Below are 24,026 nucleotides of genomic sequence, written 5' to 3'. Positions count from 1 at the left end.
GTGGAACTGGAAAATTTTTGTGCGGAGGTTTTTGTTTAAACTGTCGTAACTTTTGTGAGTTTTGAAATCAGGACACAAGAGTTCGTCATTTGTGACTACAGGATGCACAAAATTTTGAATTTTTTGTTCAGGTCAGAACCATACTAAACATGTGATGATATTCCGAAGACAGGCGACATATCTCACTCACTTACTGGTATGGCGGTATATCGAGACCTAACTAAACCTCATCATACTGGTACCGATAACCTACTACTGAAGTCATAGGATCAATACTGCCTAAATCACTAACTACCTGACCATTATATGTGCCATCTCGCTTTAGAGCGGGGGTGTCAAACATACGGTCCGCGGCCGCATCCTGTCCGACAGACGATTTCGTCCGGCCTGCGAAGTAATTCTGATTAGATTGAAAAATTGTTATATTATCCCGGACATTCGTAACAAATGTAGAGATTTTGGCAGGAAATACTTCAAGACAACAAATGCCGAACATGCTCAATGCAGTGTTGGGATAAAGTCACTACCTTCGAGTCACGAGTCATTTCGAGTCAGTGCACATTTTGACTCGAGTCAAGTCAAGTCAATCGATTTTCGAAGGTGACTCGAGTCAAGTCAAGTCACTCGATTTTTGGAGGTGACTCGAGTCAAGTCGAGTCAAGTCAAGTCAAGTCACGAGTCAAGTCACAATTCAAGTCAGACTGCCTTTTCGGAGTATGGGGCATGATTACGTCATTGCATTTTGCTAGCTGTCTGATTAACAGATTGATGTGGTCATTGATTCTGAACCGATGAACGAATATAAAGTTAAATATACATACACGCAAGAAGGCACTGTATCGCTCACATAGGCATATACGTAGAACTGTTCAACTACGCAAGTAATTGCATAGCATCAGTTTATAGTTACCAGCCAAACTTGAAAAACGAATTGATAAGAAGAAATACATTACTCATTTACATGTTGATATGATACCATTCGAGCCTACACCAATGGTTGAGGAGTATATATTATCTATATTCGAATTCAATTTCAATAAAACAAGAGGTTAGGTTAAGGTATAAGAACAGAAAACAGAAATGAATATTATGCTATTAAAATACCTCACTACTAGTTTACGACAACCTAAGCTGTACGCTTCAATTACTACGTGTCTGGTCATTTTATTTATGTGAGACAATGGTGGCTCAGTGAAACACACGTTCATTTTGTGATTTGTCGCTCTCTCGGGTTACACAAGCGTTTCGCGAACAATCCGAACATATGGAAGATACAGTGATTTTTATCGACACCGATTACTTGATGACTTGAAATTGACTCGTGAATTTTGCTCCGAGTCACGAGTCAATCCACATTTTTGATGCACCGAGTCAAGTCCAGTCAAGTCATTTTTGCAAAGTGACTCGAGTCAAGTCAAGTCATACGAAAAAGGTGACTCGAGTCAAGTCATGACTCGAGTCATCCCAACACTGGCTCAATGGTAATAGGCCATACAACCACCCGGCTACGGCGTTGCGGTTTTACGCTCTCTAATTCGAGAAGTCAAAAGTACGCACTGACTTCAGAGTTTTATGGACAAATAGACCAACAAGTAGTTATTTACAGAAGCGAAAACGCCAATGCAGAACCGTTAGATGCATTTTACATGAAAAATATATTAGTTGCATATATGTATAATTCAAATATAGTTGATAGCACTGCTATGTCACTTCCAAACCAATAGTTCCCCGGACTTAAGAGAATCCCGACTGGCGATTTCATGATAAGAACTAATAGGGCAAGTTTTTGTTGCACTACAATCGCGTGAAACTATAGCATTTAATGTTAACAAAAGTTGCATTTATATTTTCTGTTGAATTATTCGGATATGATATACTCAAAACGTTCCGTTGTGTAACCTAGTTCCTGCAGAGCTGTAAAATTTGTTACTTCACCATTTACCAGTCTGACGAAACCACCCAATATTACATTTTTCCCAGCACACAGCAAAAAAGAATTACGCAATGCGGGAATAATTTCCACCAAAAATTCCAAACATCATAGCGATAACCCCCTACCCCTAAAACAAGTAGAATAACACACCCCAACCCACTCCCTAGGTCTACAATCTTTACCAAAGGCTTTGCTGCCGCATACTTAATAGTACAGATATTTCGTCAAAGGAGCTATATTTACCCTATATTTTCAATTGTCAATGTCATTCCACAATGACGTCACAATTCACTATTCGTGACGTCATGGCCTTAAAAAAACAAAAAAAAACAAAAAAAACAATAAAAAACATGTTTTAAATTAGGGCCTTGTTTTGAATTGATTTTTGTTTTAAATGAAAGTAGCCCTAGTTAAACGAGCTGAGATAATGCCGATTGCGCATGCGCGCCCTCACTGCAACTTAGGGACGACGTAGGGGTGTTCCAATGCCGATACCATATTAAAATTTATATTCATGTAATCAACCAAGAACAATCGTGCTTCTTGTCTTTACACAACTCGCAGAAAGACTTGAGTCATTGCAACGTTGCATGTTGCACGTGATAGGAGAATCGAGGCATTGAAGACCTGGAATAACTTCGGTTTAATCACGAAAATAAAGTTCGTGAGGAGAAGTATCAACGCCATGATCTTGCTGGAAACGTCAAGTCATTTGAAAAACGGTTCGGATGAAATGAATAGGTGTAGAAAGTGCTACTGCAAATGGTCGTCGTCGTCAGAACGTGCTACCGCATCAGATATATAGGTAAAAAATATGATCACAACTATTTACATACAATGTCGTTCATTTTTGCATAACAAATATATACAAGTCATGTTTTTCATGAACGGAAAGTACAGCAATATCGACCTGAATAAAAACAGATTATTACATATAATTCCAAGTATTCCAGCAGTTCGTCGTTTATAGAACAATGATTCCCACGACAGATACAGCTAACGAGCTTATTTGCAACGTCTCCTGAATAGTGATGGGAAGTTGATGAGTCGATAAAATAGAGCAATATTTCCATTGCAATCCCCGTGTTACAACACCGCAAGTTGTAGCACCGCGAAGGTGATAGCGATGATGCCGCCAATGACAATTCCGATTAAGTTCAGCCTGAGTGCCGTCTCTGCTTTTCGTTTTGCTGCGCGACGTTCGGAATACTTCATTTCATTTGCCTGTTGAGTGAAAATCAGACGCCAGGATAACGGTTATGCTAGATCCAACTACATCGCGGAATGGCGATGTTTGCCGGATCACCGTCGGTTGCGAAGAGTAAACGTGTAATTAGACATTCGGAAGCAAAGAAATTATTTTTCATTTCTTGTTGCTCAAATTCACAGAGAGTAGATTTTGAATTTAGTCCGTTGTTGCATTAGTGGCCAACTTCATTCGGAATAATTTCTGTGATATTGGTAAAACCATGTGTCTCTATCTATATCAGGGGTGGCCAAGCTGCGGCCGTAAAAGGGAATTTGTGCGGCCGTGGACTCGTAATTAAATTAGTATGTGTTGGCTGCCGTCAAAATGTAATTTGAATTTACGAATTGACTATTGATTTCTTGAGAGATTTCAATTAATCATGAAATTTTCTTCGCGACTTGCGCGATTCAATGTGGCTTATTTTAATATAGTAGCGCCCTTTGTAATCAGAGCCCACAGTACTGATTCGAACAGCAGCCCTATATAGAATTGTCAATTCAGAATCGTATTCTCCTCCACTGTACCGACAATCTTGATGGGAGCTCATGAAATAACAGCATACAACAAAGTGACTAATAACAATTGGCCCACCCGAAGATGCATCATCATTTATAACTTTCACTAAATCTTTGAAAACACCCCTTCCGTCAGTTCTACCGGTGTATCTGATCACATGGGCTGGGAAAGGATAAATGTTTGATATTAATATGTAAAACTACTAATATTAATGACGAAATTCATTAGTCAATCAGAAATTTTTTTCTGAGTATATATAAATGCGAACCATCCGATATCACAAAACAGAGTTATAAAAAGTGGGATTACCTAGACTTTAACTTTGGAAAATGAGCAGTCAAGTCAATGACTTGGACTCGGTTAAGAATCACAATACCATGACTCGGACTCGACCCTCTGCTCGCTGACTTAGACTTGGACTTGACTCGGTGGTGAATTAAAAAGGACTCGACTTAACTCGAGTCAAAACTATAAAAGTGAGATTGACTTGTGACTCGGAGCCTTGTGATGTGGTTGTAACAACCCTGTTGATTAGTTAATATCTATCTTAAAATATTTTATTTCTTGAAGTATTTGAAGCCTTAATGTCACCCGCGCCCCGCGGTGATGAACAAAATTGACGATCCGCATATTATCTGATCGCTATTGAATTTTGGTAATGCTAGCGATCAAGAAATAATTTTCTAGTTGTACCTGACTGGAATAAATGATCGCTCCTATCTCAAAGCAGCAGCAACAGCATAGCGTCGTGAAGATTGATAAAGACATGTAGGTTGGTACTGGTCGTACTGCCTGAAATGGAATAGAAAAGTTTTATCTCATATAGGCCTACATATGTTTGACTATTCGAATAAACGAAATATATAGATGTATATACTGGCACTATTTTTTCAGTAAGATTAAATCTATCATGACTTGACACAGTCATATTGGTATATTCACTTCCCCGTTAGCTTTGGCGTCTGTAACCCTAATATTTTCCGCGACCTAACGTGATATATAGCTGACTTTCAAGACAGAAATCGACACGAAGAATGCATTCAAAGCGACGGAGGAATTATCATTCTATATGATGATATGTTTTGAAAATAGACGATCATTGGGCATCTAAGGTTGGCCGGTCACATTGGCCTATCACATTGCAATATGGTTGACAAAGATTCCGATCACAATCACACCGTTCAGCCGAGCTTGATTTTCTGAAATTTGGTCTTAAACATTACGTGTCAAAGCGTCGCGCTATCCTTACCATCTGCTGTGGGTAAAGATGGGTCATCGGTTGGTTGACCACTACAAAAGGATGAGGCTGATAACCAGCCATTTGCTGAACAGGAAAGGGTTGATTGGGATATGGCGCACACGGATATTGTGGTGGAGGTATTGGCGCGATTGCGTATCCCGTCTCAGGTTGCATATGAAATTGATTGGGATATCCCGCATGCTGGTATTGCAGCTGAGTCGATGGATATGGCGTATGTCCAGGTTGCGGTTGCTGAAGCACTGAGTCTTGATTATATGCTTCAGATTCCTTTGAATCCATTTTTAGAGATGCTATGAGGCTTTACCTATGTTAGAATTCATGGAAAATGTTACAGTCCAAGTTTGTTCAGAACTTTTCGTGATACCTATTCATTTCCCGTGATGTACAAGCATCAATAGACACTAGACAGCTGCCTTAGTAGTGTTAGTTTAAAATTACCGATAACATTACTATTTTCCAACTATGCCAATTCAAATGTGCTAATTCTTTCTAATTATTCCTTTTCAAAATCTTCATTTCTGATCCTGCATCACATAATCAAAGCACGGGAGTTGGAAAGTTTGAATAATTTTAGTTACTTCCAAAGGTCTCGTCAACGATAAATAATATCTCAAGATATTCGCACATCAAGAACGTTAGCTTGGTTCACAGGCTGCTTATCCAATGCATTCCGTACTGTCAATGGATCCACTGACGTGCATCATCACTGAAGTATTTCCATTCATGGTTGAAGGATCAAGCTACGTCAGCGGGGTTTACAGAAGAACAAAAAAACACGATAGGCCGCACATCAACAGCACATGGTTGTTCACAGTCGTACGATGAACTACCCTGTGTAGTAGATATGGTACTGCGATTCTTCTTGTCCGACCTACGAAAAGTTCCTTGAAATTTAGAGCATAAAACCTATATTTGAATGTTAATGCGTGGACGAAAAACATAGTCAGTATAAACTGAACCGCATATGCGTGTACTCTGACGGCTTTACGTAGGCCTATGCTGTAGTTACGTACTTTTTTAGATTTAGGAACTTAAAGTTCGCTCTAAAACTACTACAAAAACCGGAAATCAAAACAATTACTTCACTATCACACCACTTCTAAAATTCACCATGCGGTGGAAGATCGCTATTTCGTCACATTTCAGGTTCATGATGGTAAAACATGACCCGTCGATGATTCGTGACTGAAAATCGTGATTTTGTTTGGTGCGACCTTTCGATTTTGGATTAACTGGGAGATAAACTGAAAATTACTCGAGATGAGATGATTGCTCCAAATGCTCAATTAGTTGATGAAATTTGATATTGGTCCATATAGCAGATCCACCAATCATGGATAATCCGAGAATAATCAACGAAAAACTCAAATAAATCCGCTTTTACTAGTTGGAATTGAGTCAAATTTGTTTTGCACCCAACAATTTCATGGGATTGACAGAAATATTTCATTTTTTTTTAAATTTTCCCTATTAAATTAATTTGATCTGCGGAGTCTTATACTTGTTAGAACTGAACCAAATTTGGTGTGCAGCTGTTTTAGGGTAACGTGATAATTTAATCAGTGAATGGCTGGAATCCTGAAAAAAGTTATTTTTAAACAGCCCTACTGCACAGTTGCAGAATTTCACGATCAGCGTTTTCAAAGCCCCGTTGGGCTGCCGAGTAACTATTATGCGAAGCAATAAATTGCAATTCACGTGCATACATAATAACGCACTGTCTAATTTCGAACTCCAATTAAAAGACTAACACAAAAATCACTCACGAATTATTTTGAACATGGGAATGCGACGATTATGGGAGCAAATACAGTATAATTAAGAAAAGAGGAACGTGAACTTGCTCGTCCGATCGAGAGCGAAGATTATGCACTCGGGTTCTCGTTGTTGTTCGTGTTATTCATCGTGTTTATCGACTACAATGGTAATTTACACCAGACCGATATATATATACAAGGGATGGTGTGAACCTCTGAAAGGTTCAGGTTCGTGTGAACGCGAACCTTTTTGAAAGGTTCTGTGTGAACACGAACGTGAACCTCATGACGTCACGTGACGTCATATTGCTAATTCCAAGCCTATCTTTCAATGAAGTGATGGCCTATATTAATTTACATTTACGTACACGATACCTAGCGACGACTCGGGCCACATAATCCCACAATGCGGAAGTACATATTGGCGTATTAAACGTCGCTGAATGTATCAACTGAGGCAATCAAATGATATAATACTGCCATAAAATCAATATCTTCCGTCACTTTGCCGACAACTTCGACGAGGTCTAACCAGGCAATATAAGAAACACCTTAACGGTCTTGGCCAGACCGGACAATGTATTCGGCGTCTGAGTATTGCTACATTGATTTTGAGCAGAGTGTAAAACAGGGTTTCTATGCTTGCTGCCGATATTATCTAGGCTTACCATATTTTGGAAATCTAATAAGAGGACACTTTTTCAGAAATTTGCAACTTGCAAAACCGGACTAGAATTCTCAAAAACCGGTTAATTTCTCCCACTTTGTGATCGGTTGACTAAAAAAAAAAGGTCATATTTCCCGCTCAGAGCTCAAAATACCCTATTGCCAGGTGGATAAATAAAAAAAAAAAAAAAAGGTCATCTTTTCGCTCAGACCTAAAATCACCGTTTTTCACTCCGAAATACACGCCGGAGCTTCACTTCTGTGCTAATTTGCGGCATATCGCTCGCAATTTGCTCTAAATCTGACCTAAATTTTCAAAAAAGAGGACAAAATCTCAAAAAAAGAGGACAAAAGGGCGTCCGAGGACACTTTCAAAAAACCCAAAAAAGAGGACAAATCCACTTAAATGAGGACGTATGGTAAGCCTATATTATCCCATTTCTAAGTTATACAGCAGTAGCCGAAACCCCCAATAAACATATCAAGTCAAGATTGATTGGTTGAATAAGCATCATTCGCTGACTACTATAAGTGTATTTCGCTCGTGACGTTGTGTGATTGCGAGTCGAGCTCACAGCAGAGAGTCGCTAAATATTCACAATCGGAAAGCTGGATATTTGGAGCAAACTTTTGTAACAAAGCAAGTAAAATCTCTGAGACTGTCAAGGTGCATATATTCGTTTTGTGTTGATTTTTTCTGCTGTCAGCGCCATGCATAGAGGGACCGGCCCGCAGTTGAAATGCAATAAATTCGTACCAAAGATGTCATAATAAAGTAAAAATTGTAATATATAAAAAAGGTTCACAGTGCAGAACCTACCAAGGTTCTGTTGTGAACGCGAACCTCTGAATTTCCGAGGTTCACACACAGAACGCGAACGTGAACCTCACGTTCACACCATCCCTGATGTATATATTATGGAATAAAAATAAGGTAGTTGCAGTAGTTGTCGACTTGTAGCACGGCTTGAAATCGACGTTTCTACCGAGATGACGTCGATTCATCTGATTACGAACTAGCCTACTGATTACCAATTAGTGATGTGTATTTGAACATCTAAAATTTTCGTCAGTTTGGTCAGATACACATCACCCGGCCCTGCGATTCACAATAGAAAAAGAACGCCATAACTCAATGTCATTTTTGGACGTTTTAGTCGAAAAGCATGATACCAATAAATTTGAAAAATCGATTCTCAGGAAACCGACATTCAAAGGCCAATACCTTCGTCGGAATTCATTTAATCCTAGACATATAGACAAATCAACGTCGAATGCAACCTCGTGAATAGATCGTTGATGATATGCTTGGGTAACAAACTTAGTTTAGTTTTCGAGGACACGTAACCATGCATATTGAGCTATATGTTCCGGCCATACGACAAGATTATTCATGAGGTTGATGGGAGAATTGAGTGGGTGAGTGAGGGCCAGGGGGTCGAATTGTCATAAATTACTCTGTAGAAACAAAGACAAAGTTGTATTCATTCAAAAGATCGCTCACATGCTCCAATAGAAATTAAAATATAAAGTTCTTCGCCGTGACCCGCATACGATTCTCAAATCCATTTATTCACGATGACTAGTATTTCGCTCTGTTGGTCACATTTGTACCGTCGGACTCAGATTGCATGGATAGAGACACCTGCTTGATCTTTGGCCAAAGGCTGTATCGCCAGCGATCGTTCTAAGATCGCACTTCGTGATGGCTGAAACTTTATCTGCCGTGATGTGTATTTTTGGGGTTGAACAGCTGGTGCAAAATTGTTCCGAAACACCAGGCAGCACACAACAGTACAGTTCAATTCAGATTCAATTCTTTACACCATGCGTATTTTCATTTATGGATATTTTTCATATTTATTTATCAGGAGGCGCGTACTCAACAATTATAAAATCCGAAAACAGTATTTCTTTGAAGACAATATTTTTTCTGGTACTAGTTGCTGATTATTACGCCTGTCGTGTGTAAGCCGAAAATACGGGTTCATTTCGATATGAGTATAATATTCAATTGAAGGAGTCGAGTATCATTCACATGGTTTTGCTCTCTAGGTCAATTTTACCTCCATTTCAATAGATTATGAAACTTACTTCGTAATCAAATATGTTCATTCAACACTAGGTTAAGTTTTTATATTTTATACTAATGTTATATACATAGTTTTACCGGATATCTGTATTCTCAGATATGACAACTTCAATTCAGTCTCTCTTCGAGCATATTATTCATTCTTATGAGTACAGCACAAGGCATCGCAATATACCTTTTCACGACACACATAGGGACACGCACATAGCATCACGAAGTCGCCCGAGAAGCAATAAATGCCTTCAATCAAAACCCCCTTCTCCGAGAGTTGCCGAAAACGTATACAGGGCAAATGCCGCGGCGCGTTACGCTCCTTGAATCAATCGACATGAGTAAACGTGAGTTTACCTGAGTTCAGATACCCGTGGCAATATTATGGCGGGAAAATATTTCCAACTAAAAAGAGAGACCATAAAGAGGTAATTGTAATTCGCATGTGCAATCGTAGTCGCCTGAGCAACGTAGATATATATAACGTTGAAGGATGGAGCAAATTAAAATTGACCGATAACATTGGTAAACTGATAATTAGCAGAAGTGCGGAAATAATTGACAGGGCGGCATGGTGTGGAAACTACAAGTGCTATATTGTAAGAGACTCTCAAAGACGATATGTTAAACGCGAGGCTACCGTAATTTAGAACAGTGGTCTTTTCGGCCAGGTATTTTAAAAGATTTTACCTTAGTCTCAAGATGCGAGATGATGAAGGCTTGTCAATTGATGAAATAAATTAGACATCAACGTCCACATATTCAAAACATTAGGCCTGGAAAACATGTTCGATTTAACTTGAAGTTCAAGCCGTCTCCTTTGACGACATGCGAGCGTAAGTAAACGAGCTGACCCGGTAAACCGCGCAGTTTGCACGATCATTCGTTTTCGATTCATTCATTTTGTGGATAACCACGTATCGCTGCTGCCAGGTGTTTTCGTTCGGCATATTGCATTCATAGTACGTCTGGCGGTAGTGGGAAATTAGCAAGGTAGGACGACAAGGTGCTTGGTCCAGTCACAGTGTTGGGATCAAGTCACTACCTTCGAGTCACAAGGCAATTCCAGTCATCATACATTCTGACTCGAGTCAATTGAAGTCACTCGATTTTTGGAGGTGACTCGAGTCGAGTCAAGTAACAAGTCAAGTCGTAAAGTCATGTCGAATTTTCGAATCTCGAGGCATGATTTAAGCTATTTCATTTTGCGAGATGATCGAAGTACAGATTGATTTACTATGAATTATGAATCGAGCGAAGAATATCGAGGTCAACGGGGCATTTTATGGCTCACATATATGTAGAACTACTGAGCCATGTCGGTAACTGTCCGTCAAAAATATCACAGAATGTGAAATATCAGAAGTTGAAACAAAATGATATCATCCAATACGCAATATACGTATATATTATATATCCATACGATGCAATTGAAACGTGTACAAATTTTTGGCGAATAATATAAATGTGTAAACCTATATATCAGTCCGATTTAACTTATGCAAGTGTTCGTTGAGATTAGTACCGAGCAGAAAGACACTGCCGAAGATAGAATTCTACTATAGTCTAAGACAATGTAAGCTCTAATCACTACGTTTGCGGTCAATTTATTTATGACTTGGCGAAGGAGGCTGAGTAATACCAGGTTGCCCAATCGTTGAATAACAGTTTGCTCACATGTCATACCATAGTGTCGAGAGCATGCACGTACCCGTACATGTACGGCGAGTTACTCGACAGCCATTATTAGGTGATTTGAAATTGACTCGAATATTCTGCTTCGACTCACGAGTAAATCCAAATTTCGAGACGCCGAGTCAAGTCAAGTCATTTTTCCGAGTTAAGTCAAAAGTCTTCTGATAATATTGACTCGAGTCAAGTCATGACTCGAGTCATCCCAACACTGGCTAGGTCCGACTCCAAAACACTTCTTCTCTAGATATTGTCGAAGAGATGAATACGATTCGAGTTGGCGTAGTCGGTTAATTCACGGCCTTCATCGCGAAAGATTGTAATCGATACCTCGGCGCTAACACGTTTATCTGAGCAAAAGGATTTGCCCGCGAATCAGCAGACTAACTACGGTCAAGTCACATGAATATAGGCCTACTATTAAGAACAAAACCATCAAAATGTCACTCTCTCTAGTACCGTGCGTGCCTAAAACAGCTTCGTACGTTGGGTTGATTTCAATTTTGCAGGTCCACTGGGCCGCCCATTTTTTTTTTAATTTTACCGGTCCGCGAGGTGAAAAAGGTTGCGAACCACTGATTTAGAATACACCTACGTGGTCAATGAATTATATTTACTTCTTTTGAATTCATTTACTTCATTTATTTCGATTATTCAATTATTTCCACGATTCCGTGTGAGTTTCTTCTTGTTTATTTCCTACATTTGTATTTTTGATCGATTATCTCGTGTTTTGAGAGTGACGACTCCCGTAGTAAGATGCTTATGGCTCGGGGACTCGACTTTGCTAGCTGCTTCATATCGAGCCTTCCCTCTGTACCTTGTTTATCTGTATATCACATTCCATGCAACTGCATTTTCATGTAATTTTTGTATCCAAACGGTTAGCCAATAAAATATTGTCTCTCCCTCTCTCTCAACAAAAGAGTTCATTTGACAGTTGTCTCGCAGTTGCAATTTACAGAATACAGGGGTGTAAAACGTACGACCCGCGGGTCGCACCCAGCCCCCGCCCCATACGATTTCATCAGACCCGCCAAGCATTTCTATCAAATATCGGATTTTTAGGAATCAATACTTTCATTAAATATTCCATCAAGACAGAAAATGTCGATTAGTTATACTGTCCATAGGTCACATTATAACAATGCGGCAGCGGTATTATGGTTTCACTCTGGTCACCGTTCTGATATATAGGTGTACCGTAGGTATACCACCACATTGCAACGAAAACCTCGGAAACATAGAAGTATTCAAACTGTTTTAGCGGTTTATAGCTGTATTCAATCGGCTAGTCGTCGTATTTTTGCCAATTCCCTTGTCTGCAAATAAAGGTGTTGACTGTTAATAGATTACAACCCCTATGATCCGCCATACCTTCTAATTTACCTGGATTATCGGCAGGAAACTGGCGGCAGACCTGCACCGGTCCGTGGACCCGTGGTTGAGAACCACGGCTCTGAAGGGTCATGGGTCGTGACTATTATATGTAAGAAATGCTGCTGAGCTGCTGTAGAATTGCCCACTAGAATCAAATTTATTGTTTGCGTAGTAATAGCATGCCATATGTACTGCTATCGAGTAGGTTATTGACTGCCATGATTCAAGTCGAGTATAGCGAAGGAAGATTATCTCACGACCCTATGAGTTGTATCATGATTCCAACATTATATAATTTATCTCACTGTGAAATACTTGAAACCACGATTGATTGTAACACAGCATGCAAAATATCTATAGTAAATATTTAATCGCATTAGTGGAATCACGTTTCTGTGACGTCGTGATCAAGCCACAGCAATAATAACATTGCACAAGTGCAATAAAATATGCATGGTAGCAAAACGCCAAATGGAGAAAGGGCATTACCCATCATCTACTTTGTGCTTGTATATTTGAACTCACCACAACATTCATAGATACTCCTATTATATCACAATGAATTATATGCTAGTTTCCTGGCCCTGGTTATATGCCTCTTCCAGTCAATATAACAAAGCTGAGGAACGAGTGAATCGCATTCTTTTGGAGAGTGGTACAAAGTTTCTGTGAGTGCAACTTCAACTACTGAATATTTCCGACTCTGGCTCTCCACACCAGTGGTTCTTAACCTTTTTTTCCTCCAGCGCCCCTTTAAAAAATTATCGTACTCTAGCGCCCCCACCCCATAATGTAAGGACTGCAATAAAGACAATGGGTAAGAGGGAGGGCCTTAACAGCACTTCGTCAGTCCCCCTAAAAAACGATTGTCTTGGGCATCCATAGCCTGATATATTAAATTTCTTGGGGCTTCGCACCCAAGAACCCCGTCACGTGATTTCGACAGTTAGCAAAGTTTGTGTGGCCTGGTCGCCCTAGGCGCCAAATTCTGCTATAATGCATGAATGAATAGGTGGTAATTGCATATAGATAGATGTCGCTATAAACTTTATGTCCTCTCAGCCCACGTAATCAGATTTACCAGTAGCGCCGAGTGAGCTGTTGTCTTCGAAAATGAAGGCAAGGTAATTAATAATTAAACTAATTCGGGCGTGCCGTTGGTACAAATTTCTTCATTACATGTCGTTATTTTGTTACCTCTAGTCCCCGAAATAGTCAAAAGATATTGAAACACATAAACGTATTAAACTAAAGTAAGCACACGGTTCAAAATTGGTATTTCTTCACTTGCAAACAATTTTTCTCTGATGGTTGTTATTTGTCCTGTGGGTTGCAGATTGCGACGACATGATAATTCGACACGAGCGATTTAAGCCAGGGTTGCAACCAAGTCACAAGGATCCGAGTCACAAGTCCATCTCAATTTTATATTTCTGGCTCGAGTCAAGTCGAGTCATTTTCAATTTACCACCGAGTCAAGTCCGAGTCCAAGTCAGCGAGCAGAAGGTCGAGTAAGGGTCATGGTATATTGACTCGAATCCGAGTCCAAGTCATTGTGTTGACTGCCTAGTTTCCATTTAAAGTCTTGCTAAACCCCCTTTTTATAACTCTGTTTGGTGATATCGAATGGTTCACATTTATAATATACTTATTTTCCTCACTTTTAGCAGTTTCCGGTCCCATATTTAAGTACCAGTACCAATAGACGAAATCCGAATAGCGTGCTTACTTTAATATTCTTCGAAATTACAATGAAATGTCGGTCTTGGCCGTCTTAGCCTCGAGTCATATGACTTGGTTCGAGTCATGCGCAATGACTCGAGTCTAAGTCGAGTCAATACCCAAATTTACTCGAGCCGAGTCGAGTCATTTCCATATTTTGAGAGTCATCAGAAAATTGTGATTCGAGTCGAGTCGAGTCATGACTTATATAGCCTACATCGTAGTTTACGGTCAACAATCAACATAATGGCAATCTTCTTCGGCTATAGTTTTCTAGCTGACGATCTTTTTGGCACACTTCTCGGGGTCCCATATTGGCCGGGACGTCATATGTCTTTGCGCATCGTGGCGTGGTAATGGCCGAAGCCGAAATGCCTATTTAGATTTCTATAATTATGCGTATTTTTACGTGGATGAGTCGTCAAAACATGATGTGTAATTTATGTGCATTCACCGAACTAATTTAGGGCACCCTTCGAGCTCACTCCCCCACGATTGGTGGTTTGGGTAGCAGCAGTTTCGGTCCTGGTAAGAGGTCAAAATCCAGTCGCTCTTTTCGGGACTTGAGTATTGGAAATATTTCGCGATTTAATCGCGCTCGAGGAACGCTCTACTATAATAAACCATGTAACAATTGTATGTGGTATATTCAGTGTCGTCAAATCAAGGTGGTTAGAACCACAATCCGGTACGGTTTCATACCCTGCGGTTCGAACCAGATGTACGAGGTGGCGAGATAGCGCAGTGGTATAATCCGGGGCTGCAACACCAATGGGTGCGGGTTCGAGTCCGACCGAGGTCGACTTCCGAATTCCGATACCTAAGTGTAGCAGGTTTACCTAGGCCCCCCTCGCCACCTCATCCGCGTCAGCGGTGTCTTACGAAAAGCCTAGAGGTGGGCCGTGCTATAAATCGGCAGTTACGTAAAATAAGAAGAATATCGGCCTGGTGTAAATGACCATAGTAGTTGACAAACACCATGAATACCCCAAAACAAACAAAGAAACCAGATGTACACATCCCGAATTCACATATTGGATTGGCAATACGGGGAAATTAATGGTATTGGATTTTGTTTTAGTGCTTTGTGTGATTAAGTAAGTCAACTGCGAATAAGATGCATGTATCTGCTCTCATTGAATTTAGTACTGAACCAAGTTATTAATTTTAACATGAATGTATTCCAAACAAAGCAACTCATATGGGGTTGTGGACCACAGCACTATATATAGTATCCTCATTTATGATACGATGAAGAAATATTCAGACGATTCAATTCTGTAGCTCTAAAATGCAAGTAGGCCTATATTTAGTTATTCATTTCGTGCACAAAGCATATTCTATGTACAAGGGGCTCTCACCTTCAAAAGTGACATACAGTGCCTCCTTCTTCGATTTCCACACGCTGTGTGCTGCAGGATATAATACCTAGTTCGAAACATTTTGTTGAAAATAATCCTAGCAAGCGTGACGGTGTAGTGTTTTAACGGGAAATTGGCGATCTAAAAGTACGCGCAATTCATTTTACATGAATTATAATAACCTACTACATTTATGAAAACATATGTAGAAAACGTCGAGATTTGACCTGTTTTCTGCAATGTTAATTTGCTCTGAATACTCATTAGGGATATGACCTACTACTACATCATTTACTTTTAAGCCATTTTTCTTCAGCGCCCCCATATAGCCCCCTGAGCGTTTCCGCCCCCTTCCAAATCGCCAGCGCCACTTGGCGCCACTTCTCTACACCTACAGCCATTGGTATGTCTCCGAGAGCGATGTTATCAAGTAAACGTCTGTCTCTTTCGTCAGTACGATTTGGAAAATTCGTATGCTGGATTCCAAGGCCAGGATTCAGCTCACGGCTAGTCTAGGAGACTGTCAAACAAATATATGCGAGAGTAGCTGATTAGATAACCTGGAATATCGATGCAAATATTTCTGATCTGGAAATTGCGATTACTGTTACATATGCGTACACCTGTAATTATCATGATGTCGTCTGACATTCGTCTTAACTTTGTTGGAGTTCTTATACGTTTGCTCGTCTTGTCGTGGTATCTCGACGGACTCTGATACGTTTTCACAGTGAACGCCAACATGGCCTTAAGCCTTATAGCATGTCTGCTATTGGATTCAGACGATTGCGATACGAGTCTTTCAGCAATATCAAGATCGATATACGCCAAATCAAATGCCTCCAGACCAGCATCCGGCATATGCCAACCAAAGTCAACCGCAACAAAATCCTGGTTCGCCAATATCTCCACCACAATACCAGTACGCGGCGTCATATCCCAATCAACCCACACCCGAACAACAAATTATCGGTTATCAGCCTGACATCGTGGATAAGCAACCGATGATTCAGTATTACTCACAAGACATGGTAAGGATACCGCGGCGCTTGTTCCATTCAAATATTTTGTACATCGTTTTAGTAGAACTGTGCTCGGATGATCCGTATGAATCTGAGTATGTCGTGTCGGATCCTATTGAAATTAGAATATAGAATGGTCCACCGTTTTATGCGACAGTACAAAGTAACATACACAACGATCGTTTACGGAAGCTAAGCATACTACCCATGTAGTTTGATAATAATTCCTTCTACACTTTCAAGGAATTCTAGCCGAGGATAATATTAGACACAGTAGACCAGGGGTGGCCAACCTTTTCGACCAATGGGCCACAATGCAATTGATGAACCAGTGCGCGGGCCACTAGCCGCGCGAGGCGCTATTATTTTGAAAGTATATAGGTCAATAATATTGTTACTCGAGTATATCTGCTGTATATCGCTGGGCATAGTTTTCAAGGACAGTACTATTCGGCGCCTGGACAGATCGATATCGAAAGTTTCGGCCAACATGCGTCAATCATTTTGTGCCTCGGTTTCGTCGTCGACGATCTTTATACGAGCGCAAACGCAAGGTCGCATGTTGGTCGACAGTTTCTCTCATAATTGCGAATATAGTTAGACTCAATCTGGTACATCACGTGTTTTTTTCATTATCAGGAGGGGGCAATATTATTAAAAGCAAGAAATCGAATGACAAACATATTCCGCGAAGCGTGTAGATAAATCTACCGCTAAATATTTTTATTTATTGTAATGTACGAAGATCTACCAAAAATGTGACTGGCGTCGAAACTGATATTTCAGTTCTAGTGTTGCGGCCAGACTAATCACATTTCTGTTCGGCCTTGCAAGTTCACAATCTGAGCAATCCATTTTTGATAATACAACTAGATTCGAAAATTGCCTCGCGGGCCACTCAAAACCTTCACGCGTGCCACATGTGGCTCGCGGGCCGCGGGTTGGCCGCCCCTACACTATTCACTACATCTCGCTAAGTTGGGGTCATAGTAGATAAAACGTACTGGAATTATAAGTGCTAATATGCATCTGCACCTGTCGTCAATTGAACGTGCCTATATAGAAATGATTACGCATTTATATTTATTTTCAGGTAGGTGCACGACCAGTTCCCAACTACTTGTATTTATCCATTTTCACGACGCTGTGCTGTTGCTGCTGTCTCGGGATAGGCGCTATTGTCACTTCGTGTCAGGTATAATATACAGTTATTTTGCTTAGACATCATCACCGATGCTCTATCTATAGCCATTAGCTTATATGCGGACCGTAATTTTCTTCTATAATCCATATGTGTGAAATATACTACTTTCCACGATATTATAAGATATGCTGATTTAGGCTGTCGCATATAGGCTAGTAGCTACCAGTTTTTGTGCCAGCCTAAATGAAAGAGTTTGCTGATAGCCGATTCTGTAACATGCTTTGACGCAGACATATCATTATCACTGTCACAATTTAACTAATTCAACTATAGATGATTTACCAAAATGATCTTTGGGATTTTACAAACTTTATTCCGGATAGGACAGTTCGTTTGAGTGGCAATTGAAAATACCGTTCATTCGAATGACAATGTTTTGATGATATTAAGGTATTGCTATTTTTGCATCTTATTTATCGTCCACTGACTAATCAATCATCTTATTCATTGCTCGAGCATTCGAGGGCCTGCACCATGGAGACGTGCTCCGAGAACTTTTGTGACGAATGAAATTATTAATTTTCAAGTTGACATTAATTAAGGTGGGAAAGATACCATGATGATAATTTTATCTGTATATATTGGCTCAACGCAGTAATGTCATGATGGTCATTTGAGTGAAAAATATCAGAATCGTTCAAGTTTATTTGATTGACAATTGCAAATGGTGATGGTTTCGGACTAATGCTAGGCGGGGGTTGGACTAGGTTAAGGTTAGGGTTCACGAGCTCAAAGCGAATCGCGGGCCATTTTTTAAATTTTGTAGAGGCCGCGGGCCGTAACAATTCACTATCGAGATAAAATCGGCCACAAAGTTTAACAACCACATTTCTAAAACTTCACGGCAGTTTAACGCTGTGCTCTCTAAGGCAACGGGCATACTTACCACTTACCACACAAAACTACAACAACAAAATATCAATATCATTACCATCACTTTCTTTCTATTTTGAACTATTAGCTGCGCACGATACCTGACAACACTTTTCTGTGTCTAAAGAATCGATACTGGAGTTACTTAGACACGATTTTTGCTTGAAAACTATCTGCTCGTAAAGTTTGAACTTGTTTGTGGACGAGTCACAAGTCGTTTTCCAAGCGTCTCGGTCTTGGTAGTGTCTGGGCAATTATACGTCAAGGCAATGTGCCCATTCATATCAGCTGATTCCTCCTCCATGGAATGCTCTCACCATCGCCGAAGCCGTATCAGCTATTGAGGAATAGTGATGTTGGGTACAGGAGAAGAGCTTATTTTGTACAGTAGTATTTTTTAACTGAAATCAATTTCAGCATGACAAAATGAGGTCGTGAGCCGCAAAATATGAGTCCACAGGCCGCATTTTGATGACTCCTGAGTTGGAGTTAAGGCCAGGAGGTATGGTTAGGGTTTTTGACTGACTGGATTAGTTCAAGTAGCACATGCCAGATCTGTATAAACCCGTTGTTGATAGGTAACACTAAAGTGGTATAATTCAGTTGCGCTAATGTTGAAAGACCGGCCCCCGAAAATCTTAGAAACCGGTCGGTAGAGCAAACAAGGTTGCAGAACCCTGCTTCAGTCAAGGGTAAACACTGTACAGCCTGCTCGTGCGATACTATAAGGGCATTTCGGCACCAGCCATCTCCTCCGCGACAGAATACCCAAAGACATACAAAGTTTTGATCAGCGTCTGACTTCGCGAAGTGCGTTTATAAAAATGTCGATGACGCATGCTGGCCGACAACTTCGATATTGAGTAACGTAACAGTAGCAATTGTATGGTATATTCATATCGAAATGAGCCCGATTGTTTTGGGCTGACACTCGTCAGGGGTAATCGTCAGCAATTAGTAGGTAATTGGAAAGAACATTGTATATCAACAAACGTATCACATAATATGACGTCACCGACATGAAATTTCGAATAATTGGGGCGATGAGAGCGCTTAAGCTCAATGTACTATTTTTGGAACTCCTTCTGTAGGCACAGACGGAATATACTATTCGTTTGTGTATTAAAGTTCTATACCTTAAAGAAGCTCTTCAAGTAACAGTAACATTATTAGTAGCTGCAGCAAGCCACTACACTGCAAGAACATTGCGTATAGTTTTGACTTAATGGACTGTAGACCAGTGTTTCCCAAACTTTTATCGCCCCCTGGAAGACGAATAAGGTACCGGCGCCCCCGACCCCCGCCTTCACCATGCATAAATAAGAAAACGAACTGCAATTATTACAGATTAATCAGAGTAATGATTAATCAGACTGATAGAGATGTTGTATTGTGATCATACTCAATATATTGGGTGTGAAATTTGATAAGAACAATCTCATTCTTAAATCTCCACATCCCGTAATGTCAAGTCGGTGTCAAGTCGGTTTTCGCTGTGAGTTAGAACCTTTGTTAGGGCACTAAAGCACGTTCGATATCAATTATGAGCGAGAAAGGGCAACGCGACTCCAGTGAGAGAATTTCTATTCCATTAATTGTGTATCCAGAACGATTGGATAGGAGATAGTGAACTCTAGTTTGAACTCAAAATTGTTCTACAATGTAACCTGCTCTTCAATCCTTCCATACTCAGTAACCATACATAATCAATTGATTATTGGGTAAGGAATTTCTAATTGGAATATATCCAGAAATCAGATTACCATATCATTTCCGTCTCACTAAATTTCGGGATATCACGGTCGTGTCACCGAATCCAGACAGAGCCATTTTCACCTTTCACCTCACGTTTCATCATGACCAAGAACGAATATATTCGACTCATAAATGGAGAATATCTCCGTCAAGTATAAGTGATATCATTTCTCGAGACAAGACCCGGGTCGCAGCACTGTGAAATATCCACGATCATTTGAAACAGAGTGAAATCACGCAAGCGGTTTCACTTAAAATGCTATCGCACCTCGCAGTGCAGTAATAACTGCGCAAATACTTGGTAGTTCTCACGGCGCACAATGAACCACACTTTATAGCAATGGTCGAGAACCTATGGCTCGCGAGACGTATATGTTTCTTTTGGGTATAAGATATGAATCTTTGACATACTTTTAATTTTGTACCTAATTTCATCGATATTGCAGCAACTTGTTAGCATATTTTTCAAGGACGAGAATGCTTATCTTCGTGGCAGCATAAACATGTATTTAATAAGTCAAGGCAGTGGCGTATCCAAAGGGCTCGGACCCCTTTATAAAATCCTAAAATTTAAGTTGCTGTAGCGCCATCGACCAATATCCCTCGCGAATTCGATGTACCTGGCATCGCGCGCTGTGTAATCTTGGACTGCACCATGCGTTGGCTGAACAAGAGAACAGCACACATGGGGAGATATGACAATCTAGTTTTCAAATACACATTGTGTTCCTGATCTACGCCGAGAAATGAACTATTTCTTGGAAGTGACATTCCAATTACAAATACAAATTGCAAACAACGCTTCGCTATTCACGTCGAATTTGATAAGTAGCTTTCTAGTAGTGACGTTAAAATGTAGGCGTGTAGTGTAGTGCGACGTTTATGTTACAGCCGATTTGAGAAGTCGATCAATATTTAGATTTTTGGAATCAGTGCTATATAGTAATTTAGAGTAATATCATGTATTATAAATTATTAGTTAATTACGATTAATTGCGCTATCACAGGATGATTAGTAGCCTACGAGTTTTTTACATAGAAAATATGGCGCCCACGACGAGTCCCATGTAGTGAGTTCGAATTAGTTCTACAATGACGTCACGAATCTTCAATTGGGACGTGCAATTGATTGACATGTACGGCTCTATGGGAATTACAATGGAAAATATCGGGTTAACATGGCTCTTCAGACGAAAAAGGTTCCCGACCACTGCTTTATAGGGATTCTGCCGAGTGCTGAATCAGTCCACTGATGGGCAGGATCAACGTTGTGAAGTAACTATGGACTTTTCCGGTATAGCTGAGTGAATAGGCCAACGACCCTGAATTGCCTTGACCGAATCGATTTTGGATTTTACTGCGTACTTGGCTGCCTTATTCATCAATCATTTCAACACTGCGTAGTAGTTGCCTTCTAAACCTAAACCGTCACGATTTACTTTCACCGCCCAATTTTATAGCCGGCCGCGCCCGATCGCACATTTCATGGCCAGCGTCCCCGTCATGCTCGTGAACGCCCAACTTTGGGAACCAATGGACCAGGCCAGTGGTTTCGAAACTGTAGTACGCGTACAACTAGTGGGGTGCGAGGGAATCTCAAATAATACGCGAGTACCTTTAGAGGACATATAAATTTCTGCATTGAAAAAAATATTTTGAACAAGATTTCTAATTTGTTTGTATTCAAGTAACGCTGGGCCTTTTCAAGCCAGATAGTACGAGGAAGGAAGGGTAGACTCGTATCATCAGTAACTAAGGATCTTCAATGTAGAAATGACCTGATCGCACAAACTATCTGGTATGTCAGATTGCTCGCGACTTAATTACGGTCCATTGTGCAACCGCGCGTCAAGCATACATTCCTATGCTCCCAAAAGCGCGCAAATCTGATGTTACGAAAAATGCAACTGTACTATTTTGAACAAATACGTAAATTCACAAAAACGCGATTTGCTCTTCCGGAGATTTTTGATTATCAATTTCAAAAGATTCTATCTATACCTTTATCGGCGCACCAGACTCTACTTCGCAGCAAACCATTGTTGCCAAACTTACCCATAACTTACAATCAAGTTCAAACAGCAGCCTCCAGCACTTTTGATCTGGAAACATCTGTTGCAGTCGATTGTACGAGGTTGTACGTGAGCTCATTAAAAATGTTTAAAATGGTACGCACGTAAAATAAATTTAGGAAGCACCGGACTAGACTTAGCTGTCGACCCGTCTGCTCTCTGAGTATTTGCACCACACACAATGGCAAAACAATTTCCTTTCTTTCGGTGGTCACGGGGCACGATTTTTCATCGTTGCTAGTGAAATGTTTGGTCATCCCTTGATGTTCATGCATCTTACATCTCTGATATAATCGCATTTTTTTGCGTTGCAGGCAAATGCTTTGATGTATTCGGAACCCAAAGAGGCAAAGCGGAAAGCAGCGATTGCGTTCAAGTTGAACATTGTTGGAGTTGCCATCGGTGTCGTCATCGCATTCACCTACGCGGTGCTGAGATTAATGTGAAGAATAATTTAGATTGCAATGACAGTGTCGAACAATTTTATCGAATTATCAACTGATCACCCCCATCCGTAAAGCGTTGCAAACATACCCTTTATTTAGGCTTTTGGAAGCACAGAACTTCAATATTGTTTGCTACAAAATCCCTTTATTGGTATAATATCTATGATGGGGAAATCGGTTTGTGGGTGCTAAGCGTCACTGTCGTGACACCAATGGTTGTTTGTTGGAGTCTAGCCTCGTTTCGTGTCGGAGCTTTATCCGTATAAAAACATCTGACGTTACGGAAATTACTGTACGGGCGCAAATGATCTTATAGACCAGGGCCGGCCAACCAACCCGTGGCCCCCGAGGTAATTTCCGAAATTTATAATATTCTAAAAAATGGATTGCACAGATTGTGAACTTGCATGGCCAGCCAAAAATTTGATTAGTCTGGCCGCAATACTTGAGATGTGAAGACTAAAATATCAGTTCCGAAGCATTGGCAGATCCATGAGCCAGTCACATATTGGTAGATCTTCGTACACTACAATAAAGCAGGATAATTTGCGATAGATTTTTCAAAAGTAAAAGTTTTCTACACGCTTAGCGCATGACGTTGTCACTCGATGTCTTGCTTTCAATATTGTTCCCCCTTTGTGAAAATGAAAGAACTCTAACGTATCAGATTGAGTCTAACTATATTCGCGATAACGAGACAAAGTGTCGTTCAACATATGCGACCTTGCGTTGGCGCTCGCAGAAAGACCTGAAACCTAGGCAGAAAATCACTGACGTATTTTGGTCGAAGCTTTCGATATCGATATGTCCAGGCGCCGAATAGCCCAGTCCTCGCAAACTGAGCCCAGCGATATACAGCAAACCCGCAATATAGTCAAGTGCTAATATTATTGACCTATGAACATCAAAAAATTTTCGCGGTTGGCGCGACTAGTGGCCCGCGCAATAGTTCGTCAATCGTTGTGGCCCTTTGGGTGAAAAGGTTGGCTACCCCTGTTATAGGCGATTGGCGCCAATGTTGTTTAAATAAAACA

The 24,026-nt window shown here is 40.4% G+C and overlaps 3 protein-coding genes across 3 annotated transcripts in view; 1 reads left to right on the top strand and 2 right to left on the bottom strand.

Annotated features, from left to right (window-relative positions):
* LOC145453226 (uncharacterized) overlaps nt 1–8,032 on the bottom strand; it is a 555,138-nt gene extending 547,106 nt beyond the window's left edge. Inside the window, exon 1 of the mRNA XM_080331208.1 lies at nt 7,595–8,032. The gene's annotated coding sequence lies outside the window, so the exon portion shown is untranslated. The remainder of the gene's footprint in view (nt 1–7,594) is intronic.
* On the bottom strand, nt 405–5,574 carry LOC145454383 (uncharacterized). Its single transcript, XM_080332381.1, has 3 exons — nt 4,948–5,574; nt 4,392–4,490; nt 405–3,157 (listed from the first exon to the last, which is right to left on the bottom strand). The coding sequence occupies exons 1-3, from the start codon at nt 5,236–5,238 to the stop codon at nt 3,020–3,022; spliced, it is 528 nt and encodes a 175-aa protein (XP_080188507.1). The 5' UTR covers nt 5,239–5,574; the 3' UTR covers nt 405–3,019.
* A 1,780-nt stretch (nt 8,033–9,812) lies between the features above and the next one.
* Nucleotides 9,813–23,655, top strand: LOC145453250 (uncharacterized). Its single transcript, XM_080331247.1, has 3 exons — nt 9,813–16,651; nt 17,736–17,837; nt 22,861–23,655. The coding sequence occupies exons 1-3, from the start codon at nt 16,457–16,459 to the stop codon at nt 22,990–22,992; spliced, it is 429 nt and encodes a 142-aa protein (XP_080187373.1). The 5' UTR covers nt 9,813–16,456; the 3' UTR covers nt 22,993–23,655.
* Nucleotides 23,656–24,026: the final 371 nt, after the last annotated feature.

The sequence above is a fragment of the Botryllus schlosseri genome, chromosome 13, assembly GCF_051294905.1.
Source record: "Botryllus schlosseri isolate E-star chromosome 13, Bs_hap1, whole genome shotgun sequence".
In the NCBI taxonomy this organism is placed as follows: Eukaryota; Metazoa; Chordata; class Ascidiacea; order Stolidobranchia; family Styelidae; genus Botryllus; species Botryllus schlosseri.
Note: the sequence above shows the minus strand (reverse complement) of the source record. Positions and strands in the feature narration are given on the sequence as shown.

Bases quoted from the DNA above. Each gene is read 5' to 3' on its own strand.
- LOC145454383 (XM_080332381.1), bottom strand. From the start codon at position 5,238: ATGGATTCAAAGGAATCTGAAGCATATAATCAAGACTCAGTGCTTCAG. The intron at 4,491-4,947 runs GTAAGGATAGCG...ATTCCATTTCAG, and splicing joins ATCTTTACCCACAGCAGATG to GCAGTACGACCAGTACCAAC. The intron at 3,158-4,391 runs GTACAACTAGAA...TTCACTCAACAG, and splicing joins CGATCATTTATTCCAGTCAG to GCAAATGAAATGAAGTATTC.
- LOC145453250 (XM_080331247.1), top strand. From the start codon at position 16,457: ATGCCTCCAGACCAGCATCCGGCATATGCCAACCAAAGTCAACCGCAA. The intron at 16,652-17,735 runs GTAAGGATACCG...ATTTATTTTCAG, and splicing joins AGTATTACTCACAAGACATG to GTAGGTGCACGACCAGTTCC. The intron at 17,838-22,860 runs GTATAATATACA...TTTGCGTTGCAG, and splicing joins CTATTGTCACTTCGTGTCAG to GCAAATGCTTTGATGTATTC.